Below are 18867 nucleotides of genomic sequence, written 5' to 3' on the forward strand. Positions count from 1 at the left end.
GTCCAATTAACTTAAATTTTTCTCGCAGTTTGGACGAGCGTGTTTCAGAAGTGCAAAAACTTTTACTCGTTCGAACTAGCTGTTATAAAAGTTATTAACTGAAGGGGACTTTGTTTAATTATTTGTGACTTGTTTGCAATTGTCACCAGAAAAGTTTTGATCAATCTTTGTATATGCAAAAAGTTTTATACATTAAAGAACTCTACTATATGACATTTTAACTATATGGTCGTTAGATTTGCGTACTGATTATTAATTCATTAGTAGTAAACTGTAGTATTATTAAAATGAGTCAAAAATTAACGCGAGCTGATGTCCGACAACAACTGGAGGATTTATCAAAATCTTCAAAAGGATTTCCCAACCTTGACAGGCTGACTTCATTTGTTTGCGACCGTATTTTGTGTTTGGATGTTGAAAGCAAAAACAAGCAGTATTTTGGCGATTTCCATAAAGTAGATTACCACTTTCTAATGAAGAGTGGTACGCCTTACAAACCATTTGGTCTTCGGGAGAACGAGTTCATTTACGTGTCGAGTCGGTTTAATTTTGTGGAATATTTCGGAGCTGCGGAAGTACAGAAAAATGCGCGACTGGTAGTTGCTGCTGCGGTATTGTCAAATGATAAACTGATACCATATTACGTAGAGACGGAGTATTCGCCAACTGGATCACAAAATGTAGTGTGATAAACGATTGAATTCAGTGAAATCAAATAAAAGAAATTAAAGCTGCGCACAAATCCTTGAAAGAACGGATTGTCAAAAATCTCAGTGTTCAATACAGCCAATTTTGTGAAGCTTCAAAATACTTGGTGATAAGGGTGTCACCTGCAACGATAAATTTTGAAAATGCTTGATTTTGCCGAGGTAATGGGAAATTTTCCGGAAAATTGTTTAAACTTGATGCAGTTTCCGCGTTATTGTTCCGAGGGTTCCGATGATCTTGAGTGGGGAGGAACTATATACTCAAATGGGTTTTTTTTTGTTCAGACAATTCTGACCGATCGATATATTCATCGTAGAGAGTTTTGAGTGGTATCGTTAAAAAGCCCGTCCAGCGTAGAATATGGGATTAAAAAGATTTTTTTAAATTTCGTTTTCTAGAGCAAGTTATCTTGTTTTAAATTTCTGTGAATATTAGACCGATTTGCGTTATTATTATTCACATTTTCAGGATTTTTTGGCTAAAATGTTGTCAATTTTGCTAAAATATGTAAAAAAGGTTAACATTAGTACTGTTAATTTTCTTTTTTAAGACAAAACATTGTTGTTGACAATTTTGATGGCAAAAATTTTGGCTAAATATTTTAAAATTCAGCCTTTTTCTTCAGAATTTGTCCAAAATAAGCTTCTTTAGTCCACTTTGATTAAAATTTGCAGAAATACACTCCCAAAAACAACTAATACAATCGTTTTTAAACTACAGAGGGAGATTAGTCCTACTTACATTACCATTGACAGTAGTCTGGAATTAAATTGCTGCTATGATCTATGAAGTTTAATCTATGATTATCAAAAACGCAGCATTTTTTAATCTTTTAACTGACAAATTATCTAGATCTATAACATTAGAGAAGATTCAGTGTTCTTAATCGACGAACAGCAATAGCAAGTCTAGTTTTGGTCTAATCTTGGACTGTTACAATCCAAAAAACTTTGAATTGTAATCAGTCGGTCTTTTTTAAAAAATTCGATTTTTTTTATTTGGAGAAAAGAAGAATTCAAATCAAAGCTCACTGTTGATTTGTCCAATTGGCTTCCTAAGCAGTTCCAATCTAGTGTATTTAGTTTCTTTACACGAAAGATTAAGGTCGTTTCGACTTTAAAAATGTTTGATTTTTAATTAAACAATGGCTTATTGAACTTTGCCACTATTTTTCTCCTAATTTGGTCAACTTAGCTTAGTGTCAGCAAAGAAAGAATGCTTCGTCTTCTTGTTTTTACTGAATTAAAATTTAACCTTTTTGCGGGTTCACGCGTTAAGTTATGGTTTTCTGGCTTTGATACTACTCTATTTCACCATTTTTTTAAGGCTTTTGACCATTTTTCACATTTATTCTGTCGTTTTGTCACATTATTACATTATTGACAATTCACAAGTTACATTATTGGCGTTCACAATCAGGCGCAATTGAACATAAATCTTTGAGGGCATAGTTTATGGTTTTAACGCCCCTTTATCGAAGAATATAATTGAATTTTTTACGTGTGTTTAACTGTCGTTTTTCCGTTGTCTTTTTAGTCGTATGAAGTTTCCTGGATATTGGCAGGTATCCTTGGCTTTTTTATGGAGAAATAAATGGTCTTTTCTGATTTGAGTAGATAGTAATGACTTTCATGACTTTGAAAACAATTGTTTTAAAAAACAACACTTTAAATTCGCATTTTTGTTTGTCGATTTGTTAACTAGTTTCATTAATAACAAGTCACATATGACATTACTGTCATCCAGGGAAAGTGGCTGTGCACAAAATCTTATGTTTTACGGAATTCGTTATAATTTTACTTTCTTCGACACGGGTTTTTTTTCAAATCAGGAGTAATTTAGTTTTTGATTATTGTCTCAATTTGACGTTCTTTTCGTAGACATAAGACATATTCTGAATAATTACGGGTCTCAAGCGCTACCTTTAGACGAATAAACAACCTTTTTAATTTTTTCATTTTGTAGCTAATGGCTTTCATGACTTCCAAAATAATTGTTTTCGAAAAATACAAAGTTTTAATTATTCTTGCCTTTTTCGTTGTGTACTTGTTACCTATTTTCATTAATGAGAGGTCGCATATCCTATTATTAACGTTCAAGGAAGGCTCAATTGAAAATCCTTTGAGAGGCAAAATATGGCGTTACGGCTTCGACAGCGTTTTGTCGCTAGTTTTAGTTGAATTTTTGTTTGTTTTCTCTATTTGTTCTTTTTGTAACCGCGTAAAAAAGTGAATAAATACAGAGTATTAGAGTCGTATAAGATCATAAAGATGCTTATACGACTCATAAAGACCCTCTTTTAGAGTCGTATAAGATCATAAAGATGCTGAATGTTTGAATTGTTATCCATTGGTTTTCATTACTTTTAAATTAATTGTTTTTAAAACTGTTAGCCAATTTTTAAACTTTGCTGTTTTTGCTCTTTTTTGTCTAATTGTTACTGAGCCTTATTGTAGAGTGGTCCCATATTGTTTTTCGCGGAGTGCAAAATAATTTGTTTGGTTCCAGTTTTATCTGACGCTATTTTGACCTTGTTAACAATTTTTTTTAAAAAGGACAGTTTTGGATGTAATTAATTGTTGTTTTTGTTTTTCGTCTTGATTGGCTTTATTAATAAAAGCTGATCTCATCAATCTAATGCGGCATTTTTTTTACTCCACTGAGGTCTTTGCGTTGGAAGCGATTTTCTTGTTAATACGCTTTTTTTGAAAAATACTTGCTTTTTAGTGGGTTTTCTATCGAGGTCGGAAATTTATATGTGCGAACGCAAATTATTGAGCCTACTTGTTTCTTTTTTAATCCTTTCGGAGATTTTACTCAGGGAACTTTGCTATACCTGAATTCAAGAAAATATTGATGTGGGTAGTTAGTTGTCACATCAAGCAATTTGAAGATTTACAATCGATTGTTAATTGCTCTCGAACGAAGTTTGAAGCAATTTTTGTTGCTGTGTTTGGTTTCTTTCAAAACCGAAGGTGAGCATTGATTTCCCTTCAGTTTTTCCAAACAACGAGTTTGTGATCAGCAGCGTAGTTATTTTGATCATTACTTGATTTGGTTATTTAGGAATTATGATTAGTATATCTGCAGTTTCTGGCGTAAGCTTTTTTTTTGGATTTTTGACGTTTGTTTTTTCTGGACGCTTGCTGCTCTTAATTGTCATTAATTATTTTTTGCTGGTTTGACTAGACTCTGTCAACTGACTGGAGGCCTATTGTCTCATGAGCAAATTTCAAAAAATCACCCATTACTCTGCAATTGTCGATCTTCTGTTTAGGTTCATCGAGCAATTATTTCGCCGGTCCAGAATATCATGCTAATTTAAGGACCACTGTTGTTCAGAGCGGTGGAAGTGGCCCAATTTAGAAAATTCAAATTATTTTTTTCAAAGTAGCAGTCAATGAGTCTTCATTTGTGCGCACTCTTTAATTTTTAAAGTAATTTTAAGTCAACTAGTTGTTCTCAATGATAAAACTTGTTCTTTAAAGTGGAAAACTTTGTTTTGCACTTTTTAAAATAGACCAAGTCATTTAAAAAAATTTTACTAACTTTCATTGCACAAACAAAACCTATTTCTGTTATCAAATTGATGTGTTGTGTTTTTTATGGGTAGTCTGTTTATGTTTCCTGTTTTTAAAAAGTCTTTCAATTTTATAAGATTGCAGCCAATGTTAGTTAATTACCTAGAAAACACAAGTCTTTGTAAATTAAGTTATCAGGTGCTGTCAATTCTGGTGTTATCAGGCGTGCAGTTCTTTTCCTCTGATTGTTCACAACCTCTGATTGCTGATTGTTTTGTGCTCAGGCTTCAGAGATATTGATGAGGAATAAATTCAGCTTAAAAAGACTCAATCTTTGTTTATATTAAATCCCGCTACATTTGAATTTTTGCTCTACGAACTTCTGAATTTGTACAATTAACGAAATTGTCGTTGACCAATTGGATTCTGTGGATTGGCAATTGTTTCTAAGCATCTCTATCTGTTGAGTTCCATTTATTATTATGCCACTATGAGTCTAGTTTTGCTGATTTATTGTTCAAACTAGAGAAGAGCGTAAAGTTTGTTGACGTATTACAAAATTTGAGAAAAGTTACATTTTGATGACAGATCTTATTAAGTTGCCTTTTTGAATAAACTCCTCAATTTGCATTGCTGTTTAATTTTTTTCTACCATTCTCAAAATGCTAAAATGTCATTACTCTTCACATGAAGTATCACGAACTCTCAAATTAGTATCAATTTTTAAAAAACCGTAAATATTAATGAAAAATGACTTAGTTTATGTCAACTTCATACTTTATTGCAAAATTCTGCCTAAGTTTTTCTTGCACGTTGAAATTTCGCTGTTTGGAGTAGTTATCGGAACTATTCATTGCTACAAAAAACCCAATAATATTTTATTAGTTGAATACCCTGTAGACAATAATGCCGCTTCGTTCGTCAAGTAACAGAAACATGTCACAATTAAATCGAGATCTGTATTTCACTTATATTTCAACTCGTGTTAGACTAAAAATTGCCTAATTGACCGAGTTCCTGTATATCTGAAACTATCCAATTCACCTTCATGAGAATATGGTGTTTCCGAAATTGTAATTATTTTTCGGAAAACGCAGGAGCCCCAAAGTCAATGGAAATCTTTTCTTTGCTTTATGTACCAATGAAGTACGGAATAATTGATGTGATAATCACTTTAAAATTAGTTGAATACCCTGAAGACAATAATGCCGCTTCGTTCGTTAATTCACAGAAACCTGTCACAATTAAATCGAGATCTGTATTTCACTTACGTTTCAACTCGTGTCAGACTAAAAATTGCCTAATTGACCGAGTTCCTGTATATCTGAAACTATCCAATTCACCTTCATGAGAATATGGTGTTTCCGAAAGTGGAATTTTTTTTCGGAAAACGCAGGAGCCCTAAAGTCAATGGAAATCGTTTGTTTGCTTTATGTACCAATGAAGTACGGAATAATTGATGTGATAATCACTTTAAGATTCGTTTTATCGCCGCTTATCCTTTGGGGTCAGTCACGTTTTTTTCTACTTAACAAAAGTGAACGTTTCAATTGAGTATTTATAAATTTTGAAACATCTATATGAACAAACACTTGGTGTTTTTTATATTGGCTTGACTTAAGTGAAATCAAGGACATCGATCTTGTTTTCTCTTTGCTAACTGATATTTTAGAATTAGTTAGACTGTAGGTTTACTTATATCATTTCTCTAACCGGTTCAAAATTTTTCCGATATGTTTAATTTCAAAAATCTTCGTTAAATGACTTAAACCAATTTCCTCCCGTGCGTTTTCTCGACGATAAAGTTGCTGTTGAAGAGCTTGATGGGAAAAGGAAATACTTGTTAAAACGGAGAGAATTTTGATTAATGTGATAAAAATTAATTCTTATTTTTTACCTTCTTAGTTTAGTTTTCCACACTGTTTTAAGTGTAAAAATGAAAAACAAATACGTCGACGACTAAGGAGAGGTGGGTTGTTCTGAAAGTACTAACATTCTTCTGTGAACTATGCTTTTTAATTGCTCTCGAAGGTTATTGTAAAATGGCTCATGCAAATTGTTGGCATAATCGTTTTTGTGCTCTGCGGTAGAACCTTTGACTTCTTAAGTGACTTTTTCATGCTTCACTCCTTCATTTTGATATCGATAGTTTGGAGTAGTTATCGGAATTATTCATTGCTACAAAAAACCGAATAATAGTTTATTAGTTGAATACCCTGAAGACAATAATGCCGCTTCGTTCGTTAAGTAACAGAATTATGTCACAATTAAATCGAGATCTGTATTTCACTTACGTTTCAGCTCGTGTCAGACTAAAAATTGCCTATTTGACCGAGCTCCTGTATACTTGAAACTATCCAGTTCACCTTCATGAGAATATGGTGTTTCCGAAAGTGGAATTATTTTTCGGAAAACGCAGGAGCCCCAAAGTCAATGGAAATCCTTTTTTTGCTTTATGTACCAATGAAGTACGGAATAATTGATGTGATAATCACTTTAAAATTCGTTTTTATCGCTTATCATTTGGGGCCGGTCACGTTTTTTTCTACTTAACAAAAGTGAACGTTTCAATTGAGTATTTATAAATTTTGAAACATCTATATGAACAAACACTTCGTGTTTTTTGTATTGGCTTGACTTAAGTGAAATCAAGGACATCGATCTTGTTTTCTCTTTGCTAACTGATATTTTAGAATTAGTTAAACTGTAGGTTTACTTATATCATTTTTCTAACCGGTTCAAAATGTTTCCGATGTGTTTAATTTCAAAAATCCTCGTTAAATGACTTAAACCAATTTCCTCCCGTGCGTTTTCTCGACGATAGAGTTGCTGTTGAAGAGCTTGATGGGAAAAGGAAATTCTTGTTAAAACAGACAGAATTTTGATTAATGTGATAAAAATTAATTCTTATTTTTTACCTTCTTAGTTTAGTTTTCCACACTGTTTTAACTGTGAAAATGAAAAACGAATACGTCGACGACTAAGGTGAGGTGGGTTGTTCTGAAAGTACTAACATTCTTCTGTGAACTATGCTTTTTAATTGCTCTCGAAGGTTATTGTAAAATGTCTCATGCAAATTGTTGGCATAATCGTTTTTGTGCTCTATGGTAGAACCTTTGACTTCTCAAGTGACTTTTTCATGCTTCACTCCTTCATTTTGATATCAATAGTTCCCATTGTTGCCTTTAATTGTCATTGATTATTTTTCGCTAGTTATACTAGACTCTGTCAATTGACTGGAGGCCTATTGTCTCATGAGGAAATTTCAAAAAATCACCCATTACTCTGCAATTGTCGATCTTCTGTTTATGTTCATCGAGCAATTGTTTCACCGGTCCAGAATATCATAAGTTTTTGCTCATTTTAGGACCACTGTTGTTCAGGGCAGTGGAAGTTGCCCAATATAGAAAATTCAAATTAACATTTACAATAGCAATCAGTGAGTCTTCATTTGTTCGCACTTATTAATTTTTTTAGAACATTTTTAAGTCAACTAGTTTGTTTTAATGATAAAACTTGTTCTCAATGTTTTTCACTTTTTTAATAGACCAAGTCTTTAAAGTTTGGGTGCTTTTTGATAACTTTCATTGCACAAACAAAACCTATTTCTGTTATCAAATTGATGTTTTGTGCCTTCTATGGCGTTTGATTTTCTTCAGAAATTTTCCATACGTCTTTAAGTTAATTACCTTGAAAACACAAGTATTTATTTGTACGTTAAGCTATCAGGTGCTTTCAATTCTGGTGTTATCAGGCGTACAGTTCTTTTCCTCTGATGTTTCACAACCTCTGATTGCTGATTGTTTTGTGATCAGGCTTCAGAAATATTGATGAGGAATAACTTAAACTTAAAAAGACTCAATCAGTGTTTATATAAAATCCCGCTACATTTGAATTTTGGCTCTTCGAATTTCTGATTTACCAACAATTTGGTTCAATCGTTTTTGTTAAACGAAAATATATTTCTAAAATAATTATTTATTGGGTAAAAATTATGTTCTTGATCAGAGTACCCGTTCGAAAAGGAAAATCGAAAAGGAAAAGATGCTATGCTAAGATAAAAGGCAGAAAAAAGTTCAGACTGCTCAGAGGAGTTTTAAGTTTTACAGCCAGACTGTAAATAGAAAAAACTATGTAAATAGAAAATATATGACATGAACAGATTCATGCTCAGCGCAAAAATCCAGCTCTGAAATGCTATGACAGATAGCTCCGGGTAGAGAACAGAAAACAGGTTTTCAATTATGTCAATCAAATTTATCTGGTTGCCTTCATCGAACAAATCGATGAGCCGGTATTTGGGTCCCGAGTATTTTTCCTGGTACATTTTCCGGATTAGTTTTAATTTTTACCCCCTCGTCCTTTACGGACTCGTGTTTGTTTGCCCAATTGTACTTTAAATTTTTAATTGCTGTTAAATGGAATATAGCAATTATTATGGTCCTGTGGACTTTTTTGTGCGATTTTTCGTACGACTGATTAATTGCTCTTGAACGAAGTTCATAGCAATTATTGTAAACGTGTGTTGTAAATTTTTGCTTCACCGACTTTTCGAGTGATTTTCTAAAATTCTCTCAATCACAATTTCAAGCAGCTGAACTCAATTGGTGGCAATTTAATACTAAAAGTCAAATGAAAAGTGCGCCGAATCTGGTGCCATTTTTCACTTTAAATCTTAATAGAGGTATATGTTAATGTGGTTATTTGAAGCCCACTATTGAACGTCGTAGTCCCATTTATACCCCCCCCCCCCCCCCACTGAAGCAGGTTGCAATTGATTAGAGCTCCCACTAGTCGTTCGAGAGCAATTCTTCCGACTTTTAGTCGGTTATGTTTTTTCGTCTAACCGTTTTTTCTCTTACCGAATTATCGTGAGTTTAAGAAACGGAAGGAACTACATAAACCCATGAGCAACTCGTGCAACGTTATCGGGGTATTTATATCTTAGCCATATCTGCTAGTAATATTTTTGATCTGTTCTTTGTTTTCAAACAGTTATTATAATTGTATAAGTTATTATTTTCAAGTCATGCACTGTAATTAAAATGGCAAGTTTTTTATCACACTTCTGTCGAATGGAAGGTTGCAGCAGCTTACCAATGTCATGCCAATCTGTTCCAATACTCAGGATGCATGATAGATAAGGCTGATTATAAAGTGGATGACAACTTCAGAAAACTCATCGATAAACTCAAGAGTGAAATTAAATAGATATTTAAGTTATCGATAATTTCTAATAGTTATGTAAAGAATGTAATTATCAATTTGTAATACCGAAGAATTTGTACAATTAACGGAATTTTCATTGGTCAATTGGATTCTGTGGATTGGCATTTGTTCTAAGCATCTCTATTTGATGAGCTCCATTTTTGTATTATGCAACTGTGAATATAGTTTCGCTGGTTTTTTGTGCAAACTAGAGAAGAGCTGAAAATTTGTTGACGTATTACCTAATTTGAGAAAAGTTAAGTTTTGATGCCAGATCTTATCAGGTTGCCTTTTTGAATAAACTCCTCAATTTGCATTGCTCTTTAATTATTTTCTACCATTCTCAAATTTCTGAAATGTCATTACTCACATAAAATATCACGAACTCTCAACTAGTATCAATTAAAAAAACCGTAAATATTATTGAAAAATGTCTTTGTTTATGTCAACGACTTTATACTTCAATGCAAAATTCTGCCTAACCGTTTTTTTGCACGTTGAAATTTCGCTCTTTTAAGTAGTTTGACTTATAGAGAGCTGAGCCAATCTTGTTTTTTTACTCTAGCAATAATTTCTTTGCTCTAGCTCTAATCAGGGGAAATTTCTAAATAAAGGACTAATGATATCAGTCGCAGTCGGTCGGTGAATTTATCTAGGCTGCTACCTCAACGCCGTTAAATCTTAAATCGAGTTCCCGCCTGTCGTTAGAGCACTTCCTTAAACATTAATATCTATTGTTCGAATAAATAACTTTAAGTGTTTTTTTATCGGAACTGTATTCATTGCTACGAAAAACTCAATAGTAGTTTAATAGTTGAGAATACTCTGAAGACAATTATGCCGCTTCGTTCGTTAAGTAACAGAAACATATCACAATTAAATCGAGATCTGTGTTTCACTTACGTTTCAACTAGTGTCAGACTAAAAATTGCCTAATTGACGAGTTCCTGTATGTCTAAAACTATCCAATTCAGCTTCATGAGAATATGGTGTTTCCGAAAGTGAATTTTTTTTCGGAAAACGAAAGAACCCCAAACTCAATAAGAATCCTTTCCTTGATTTATGTACCACTCATGTAGCGAATAATTGATGTAATAATCACTTTTGAAATTTTTTTTTTACCTCTTTATCATTTGGGGTCAGTCACGTTTTTTATACTTAACAAAAGTCAACGTTTTAATTGAATATTTAGAAATTCTGAAACATCTCTAGAAACAAACATTTCGTGTTTTTTATTGGCTTGACTTAACTGAAATCAAGGACATCGATCTTGTTTTCTCTTTGCAAACTGATATTTTAGAATTAGTTGGAGTGAAGGCTTACCTATATCATTTCTCTGAATTGAACTGATTCAAAATATTTGAAATGTTTAATTTCGGAAATCCTCGTTTTTAGATTTAGCCTTAAATCTCTCAAGTTGATGACGTTCCTGGACATGGTTTTTATTTGCTCCCAACGAAGTTTGTATCAATTATATCATTTAGTCCTGAAGTGTTTTTTGCGTTCTTCGCGTGACCAATTTTTTGTCTGATTTTTTGTCCTTTCGGCTTACTGGACTATAAGTAGAGGTTTCAGCGTAACTGTTTTCTCGGAAACATTAATCCATGGTCTAACGTGTGATCCTTAGAATTTGACCCCCCCCCCCCCCCCCCCCCACTTCATTCATATTCCTCCCCCAATCGCCAACCCTATAAATCGTTCCTCCTGTGACTCTGAGCGCTCATCCAACGCCATCTTTATTAAGCCAGTGACAGCCAACCTAAATTGTAGCTAGCTACTGTTGAAGCAACCGCTGGCAAGTCATGTGAGAGCAATTTGCCCATTGGCTGTGTTAAAACCATCTTTAATAGTAGAAGTCGATGCAAAATGTGTATTCGCCTAATCGAGTCTCGCCTTATATTTTCCCCGAAAATTGACAAACCAATTTAGTCCCGTGCGTTTTCTCGACGATAAAGTTGCTGTTGAAGAGCTTGATGGGAAAAGGAAATTCTTGTTAAAACAGACAGAATTTTGATTAATGTGATAAAAATTAATTCTTATTTTTTACCTTCTTAGTTTAGTTTTCCACACTGTTTTAACTGTGAAAATGAAAAACGAATACGTCGACGACTAAGGTGAGGTGGGTTGTTCTGAAAGTACTAACATTCTTCTGTGAACTATGCTTTTTAATTGCTCTCGAAGGTTATTGTAAAATGTCTCATGCAAATTGTTGGCATTATCGTTTTTGTGCTTTGTGGTAGAACCTTTTACTTCTCAAGTGACTTTTTCATGCTTCACTACTTCATATTGATATCAATTGTTCTCATTGTTTGTTGCTAAAATAAAAGTGATTGAGGATCAATCTGAGGATCAAACAATATGTCATACTGCTATCCTGGAGGATATTGAACCCCAATGAGGTCTGAGTTCTTGAACTCATGAAAAACTTCTGAGCTACACCCCTAAAGTGAATTGGGGTGTAGCGTAGAATTGGTATGTAGCTCTCCGCCTGTCGTTCGAGAGCAATTCATCTGAAGTTAGTCGGGATGTGTTTTGATATTTTTTATCTTAGGAACCATGCATTTTTCTTGCCACATGAGTTCCTGATTTTTAGCAGCTGGGCTAATGGGTGGGTTTGGATTCATTTAAAATTTTATGCGAATCGTTTTGCAACAATCAGTACGGCTATTTTGCTACGAGCAATTTTTGTGACTTTGTGGCTTAATTGATTATTATTATTTTGTTTAAGTAATGTTTCACGCTGAAATTAACTATTTTTTAGCATATCTTTTGTTGAAATTTATTGTTGCATTTGCGTTATAAAAAATAAATACTTCAAGATGAAGTCAAAATAAATAATACTTCTTGCACGTGCCAAACAAATAAAAAGACAATTGAAAAATGTATGTATAGGTACAGGTTAGCACTATCACAAATTGCTCTATTATGAGTAAATGAAATACACAAAAGATATGAAAGGTAAATGAAATACACAAATAAATACTTCAAGATTGAGTGAAAATAAATAATACTTCTGGCACGTGCCAACCAAATAAAAAGAGCATAGAAAAATGTTCACAAATTGCTCTGTTATGAGTAAATGAAATACACGAAAGATATCAAAGTCGTTCGTATAGCACAGTCCTTCAGAAAGTGTACAGGGACATTTTCTCATCCTAAGGTAGTAAATTCAACTCTATATATAGCCTTGAAAATATAGATTTAAATAGAAAATATAATAAAAAGGGAAAATAAATCCATTAATATATGTGATATACTTCTGCAGAACTTCTGCAGCGAGTTAGCATATTGATTGTAGTTTATAAAACCTAATTTGTTTTGTAGGTCAAATCAATCCTCCTCGAAGACTACAATAGCAGTCGATTTGCTAGTGAGCGAAGTGTCCTTCAGCCTCAGGGCAATATTGTGGCGAGTTGTCTGAAAGGATCGTTGTCCAAGGTGCTGGCAATTTGTGTGGCAACAATCAGTCTATTCAGACCTCCTTTGACAATGCGAACTGTGGTGCTGTCTGTCCAAATGTTTACTCTATCTTTCGGGTGAGTTGTGGTTTTAAATAAAGATCAGAATTTGAGCCTTTTTTACGATAGTTTGTGGAGAGCAATACAGTTTCCAATGCTTTTCGATAGCCGCCATTTTTTCAATCTTGTGGTTTTGGATGACGTTAGAAAGTGATTGTTCTGATCAGTTGTTACATTGTACTCGAATGTTAATGGAAGGGAATAAAGATTCGATATTTAGATACTATGGTTTGTGGCTATGGCTACCGACTCTGCTTGATGACATGAATAAAAATGGTGGCAGTGCTTGTGATCGCCCGCCAGCTTCAAACTCTTCCTCTTCTGACGATTGTAATCCAGGTCAGTAACCATACTCGTATTTTATACAATTTGGTACCATTTAGGAGCAGAGCCTGGGTTTTAAACTCCGGCAGAAGTTACTGCCCACTCTGAGCCAAAAGGAGTAATTACTACGTATTGGGTCTCAGTTAAAGTTAACGGGTCCCACTTTTTAATGACGTAAAGTTCTTAACTGAAATTACTAACTGGTTTTGCTGTTTATTTTGAGGTTGAGTTCAATTTTTTAACGTTAATCCGACAGAAGTCATGTTACTCCGCTGAATAATTTGTGATCCCATTTTTACTATTTTGGACCTATAATCCGCTATTTTGGCGCCTTGTGGAGTAATTTCGGGTGTTTTGTACAAAAAAAAACCTTTAATCGTTCCCACCAAAATTAAATTAAAGAAACAAGAGATTTGTTGCTGTTTTTAATAGCCGCCCTCATCTTCTCAGCCGGCTATTATAGCGCTCCTATTTTTTACAATTCAAAGAATTTGAATTGTATTGGGGCGCTGTCTTTTTTTACGACTCGAAGAGGAGTATTGGAGAAGTCCTTTTTTTTAATCAATTTTATTGGAGTGATCTTTGAAGCGGGAAATGAAACGCGTGAAAAAATTTGGAGTGATTTTAGCGCTGAAGAAAAGTGAAGAGCCGAGCGAAAAGAGAGTGGTTTTTGTTCATACCGCTGTTTTTGAGAGAGCGAAAAATTGATGTGTGAAAAATTTTTTTCTAAGCGAGCGAAATTTTTTTGTTCACGTGCGGCATTTTAAAGCAGTTTTTTATTTATTTTGGTAAAGAGGTTTGGTTATGATTTTGTTTTATTTTTAGGCTGGTTTTGGTAGTGGTTTGAAGGTTTCTGGAATTTAATATGAATTTTATGATAATTCGGAAGTTTTTAATGTATTTTGCTGATTTTCGGGCTAATTTTTGCGTTTTTTTGACGATTATTTTGTTTTACTGGCTCTAATGGGTATTGAAGAAACCCTTTCTACTTGAACAATTTTATGATGACAAATGGTTACAGTTTTGTGGGTAAGAATCATTCTTTTGTTGAGAAATATGACAAAAAAAAATGGCGAAAATTGGAGCTATTTTTCTTAATTTTTTGCAGTTCGTTTTTTTTCTGTTTTTAGCTCAGTTTCTTTGCCTATCATGACTTGCCTATTGTTTTGCGAGCATCTGGATGCCCTATTGACTGAAGGGAATTTTTATTTGGATTTATATGTTTTTGAAATATTAAAAAATTTAGTAACTTTTTCCAGTTTTTCAGTGAAAGTTGTTTTTAAGAGCTTTTTTTCAATAATTTTAGCGTAGTGTTTTTTCAAAATTCACATAAATGGTTTTTGTCAGTACTAGTTGTTTTAATGATGTTATTTTGGCAGAGATAGTTTTTTCTGGATCTCAATATATAACAAAATTTAAATCAGATTTTTTATCATATTTAAACAGATTTGATTTCATTGTTTTTACTATTCTGTTTCATGACTTTGTTTCAAGATAATCATAATTTAGTGAAGGCACTTTTTGTTTGATGAGTAGTTGGATGGCGTTTAAATGGGTTTTCACTTCGAGTCGTTTCCGGAATTCTTCCGGCTATGTTTTTTTTTTAAGATCTGTTCACACATTTTCATGATTTTTGAAGTCAAATTGGAGTAGTGATTTTGGTCACGCCGAAACGGGAAATGGAGCGAAAAAGCGAGCGGTTTTGTGGCGTGATTTTTTTTCGCTCTAATTTTAAAGTAGAGTGCTAAAATGGTGTTTGAACAAAAATTCGGTTTCTCGGTAGTGGTTTTTTGTTCACATGCGGCAATTTCACTCTGATTTTTACTGTTTTTTCGATTTTTTGGATCGGATTTTTTTTCGAAATGGTTTTCGCAATCCATTCACAGCTCATTCAAGGCCTAGTTTTTTGTTTGAATGAAATTTTCATTTCTCGCTAGTGGTTTTTTTGTTCACATGCGGCATTTTGACATTGATATTTTACTTTTTTTTCTTATTTTTTTATCTGATTTTTAAAAATGGTTTTCTCAATTCACTCATAGTCCATTCTAGGTCTAGTTTTTCTGTTTAGTCAATGAAAATTCTTTGAATTGTTCGTCAGGACTTGTCCTGCTATGTTCTTTTTACTTCGTCGAATAAAAAAATGTTTCGCTTTACCTCATTTTGCCGCTTTTTCAACATTTTGCGTGATATCATTTGACTTCTCTAGGCTATTTTCTCTCTTCTCTCATTCTGCTAAAAGTGATTTTGAAAATCAGTTGCTCAGCAAAGCAATTCAAAATGAATAGAGTCAGTATAAAAAATTGAAGTCAGAACTGGAAACGGGATAAACCCATAAAGCCCAATTTTAGATGCCCGCTATTTGAACTTCGTTCCTATAAATCTTAGTTAACATCTCTAATGCTTATTGGTATTGATAGTAGCCCCTGTAGCCTCTCTCTAAGAAACAGAAGTACGTTATGTTCAACTACGAAATGCCATCAAAATAAATCGGACTTAAAAAATGTTTTTGTACAAAAATTTTTTTTTTCAATCTTCTATTCTTTCAATCCCAATCATGCTTATTGGAATCAATGGCGGCTATATTCCGGCAATCTGCCGGGTATGTTTTCATTAGTGTTGAGTTTGCACTGTGCTTTATTTTTAGGATATTAGCTTGACATTAGTTTTAGCGTATTTTACCTGATTGCTTTCGAACGAAGTTTGATGCAATTATTGTAAACGTGTGGGGCTTCGCATGACGTTTTTGCACTCTTGCTCTACAACGTTCTCTGACTTCTCAAGTAACTTTTTCGTGCATTTCGTCTTCATTTTTGAGTGATCTAACTTGCTTTCACTCCAAAGTAAAGTTGGTTGCTACAGAAAGAGCGATTGTAGCGAGTGAATGCATCGTCGAGTAGTGAATGCGTTCGTCGAGGACTTACGAGGTTGCCGGTTCGAAACCCACCCTGGCCCACCAATTAAATTGCCCCACCTTTCGAGAGCAATTTGTCTAATCTTAATCGGTTTATGTTGATTTTTTCGTTACATTTTTTTCGTTACACCTCTTTTTATAATTCACTTCATTAGTTGCAGTGTATTTTAATTTTTGTATTTCTTTGCAATGTGTAAGGTTCTATCATCTTTGTATCAAATTTGACCCCGAACTAATCAGTGGTTAAATACATGGAATTTTGATTTAAATGTAGCTAATATTGTTTTTCGTTAAGTTTTCCATTTATGTAATTTGGAATACGAAGGTAACTTCTTCAACCAGTTTTCCAAATACTTCATTTGATTTCTCTGCAAATGCAGTTCTTGAAATAAGTTTCTCTCGTATCCTCGTTTTAAATCAAAACAAAGTTCTATTGGTGTTAGTTGTTGTCTCAGTGAACACACCTCAAATACATTTTTAATTGCTCTCGAATGAAGTTTGAAGCATTTACTCTAAACGTGTGCATGTCTTTTTTAGCAAGTTTTTAAAATTTTTATTTTAAAATGCTCGTCAAAATAGCTGAAGGCTCATCTAGGTTTGATACTAACGGGCTCTTCGAGCTTTTCTAAAGCATAATTAAGTAAAAGAGTATAATCGCGTATTAACTGGTAAAGACCGAGAGCAGCTCCCATAGAAGTTATGTAGTGGAAGTACAGTTAGTTCATCAAAGCTACTGAGTAAGCAAAACCTCCTGCGTGAAGGACAGTTTTGAATTAAATTGGGACTCCCATCTCTTTCTGCACGCCTTTTTGCCACCTTTTAAGCTGGAAATTCATTTGAGGCCGCACAAGGTTAACAGAGTTTAGTGCTCGCAATTTTGTTTGATGGAGTTTGAAATCACTCCTCTCACTTTTTGAATCACTTCTTTTTATAATTGCAAAGTTGTAAGTTGAGCGAAACAATGAATTTCTGAGTTTTTGATTTTATGGTGAATAATGGCTCTCAAACGAAGTTTGTAGCAATTATAAAAGTCCTGTTGGTCTTTTTCATTGCGATTTTTCGCTTGACCGAGTTTTCGTCTGACTCATTTGACTTATCGTCCCACAAATGGAACAAACAGGTAGCGTCCAGAGGGCCTTAAATTCTCTTCGAGCCTTCCAGCACACTGGTCTCTAAGTATGTGATTCACAGAAACTTGTACTTATGGTGTGAAGGGCGTTTCGTAGAGGTTGACCAACACTCCCCCCCCCCCACACACACACACATCAATTCGCCTCACTTCACCCCCGCTCCTCCAATCACCATCCCTGCACATTGTTCAGACCAAAAGGGCCCCGTGCAGTCAAAGACCCCCTCCCCGCAATGTTGCCCCATCCCCTCCCCCTATCAGCCCCCCGCTTATTGTGGAACAAAACTGAGAGAAAGTACAAGAATGAGTGGTGTTTTAGTACCAATTTTTGCTGAACTAGCAAAATTTTTTGATCATGTGCGGCTTTTTCAAAACAGTTTTTTAGTTTCAATTTAAATTTTTGGTGCAAGTAGTTTTTTTCATATAATAAAAATTATTTGAAAGTTTTGGAACAATTTTCTTTATTGTAAGCATATAATCGACTCATAACTGCATTTTCAAATATTGTTGACATTCTGGATCTTAGATGTGTTTATGGCGATTTCTAGTTTTTCTTACGAGGAGTTTGTTGGTTCGTTCAAATAGAAATGGCGTTAATGTTTTTTGATATAATGGCGTGTTTTCTATTCTTTGGCTGTCTTTTTCAAAGAATAAGTATTGAATTAAATCAGTTTTTTTGCCTCTTTTTGCCTTTTACCGACTGTCGTTTTTTATCTCATGAATTTGGGTTCTGCTCTTGTTTCGGTTTCATTCCTTTTTATCCTGTTTTTTTAATTATTTTATTTCATTCCGAGCTTTTTAGTCAATTTTTCTGAGTCGATGAAAGTTCTTCAAATTCTAGTTAAGGAGCTCTCAAGCCATGTTTTGAAGTGCTGTCAGATGGAGTTCAAAGCAAGTATTGTAAACGTGTGTTTCTTTGCAGAATTTTTAGTCGACATTTTCTAGAGCAATTGTTTTTGCTCGTTTGAGTGATTCAAATAAACTTTTTCCGTCTGCAAAGATGTAGTCAATGGGTTTGATATGAAAGTTATTGAGTTTCTAACCGCAATATTAGTTATTGAATCACTTCTTCTTTTATAATTGCAACGTTGTAAGCTGAGCGAAGCTATATTGTCTTGAGCAGTGACTTTTTACGACTCATAGTTGTGATGATCTATCTTAAATCTGTCCAGTTGTTCTGAAACAGGATGTAAAAGTCAAAGCCGTACGTGCGAAATTTGTGATTTTCTAATGTTGAACAAAATTGGAGAGCGAGCCCTGTTACGAGGAGAAAATTTCAGGGTGTGAGGGTCTGGTTCTCAGTCTTAAAACTTTAACCCTCCTCATTGAATGGTGTTTAATTGATCTCAAATGAAGTTTGTAGCAATTATACTAGTCATGTCGGTCTTTTCTAATGCGATTTTTCGCTTGACCGATTTTTGGTCTGACCCATTTGACTTTTCGTCCTCAAAAACGGGATAAACAGGTTGCGCCCATTAAGTGCTCTTAGAGCCTTTGAGCTCACTAGTCTCCAAGCATGCGATTCACAGAAACTGTTTTGGAGACTTT

General features: G+C 34.0%; 1 protein-coding gene and 1 long non-coding RNA gene across 3 annotated transcripts in view; both read left to right on the plus strand.

Annotated features, from left to right (window-relative positions):
• The window catches only part of LOC142341585 (synaptic vesicle glycoprotein 2C-like), a 71247-nt gene that overhangs the window by 16055 nt on the left and 36325 nt on the right, over positions 1 to 18867 (plus strand). For both annotated transcript variants that reach the window (XM_075392637.1, XM_075392636.1), the window contains exons 5-6: positions 12762 to 12973; positions 13176 to 13294. In XM_075392637.1, coding sequence (XP_075248752.1) covers positions 12762 to 12973; positions 13176 to 13294 — 331 coding nt within the window. The remainder of the gene's footprint in view (positions 1 to 12761; positions 12974 to 13175; positions 13295 to 18867) is intronic.
• On the plus strand, positions 3 to 9632 carry LOC142341586 (uncharacterized). The gene is made up of 2 exons (XR_012759114.1): positions 3 to 680; positions 9312 to 9632. It is a non-coding gene; the product is annotated as an uncharacterized LOC142341586 (long non-coding RNA).

Source organism: Convolutriloba macropyga, chromosome 6, assembly GCF_964194025.1.
Source record: "Convolutriloba macropyga chromosome 6, txConMacr16.3, whole genome shotgun sequence".
In the NCBI taxonomy this organism is placed as follows: domain Eukaryota; kingdom Metazoa; phylum Xenacoelomorpha; order Acoela; family Convolutidae; genus Convolutriloba; species Convolutriloba macropyga.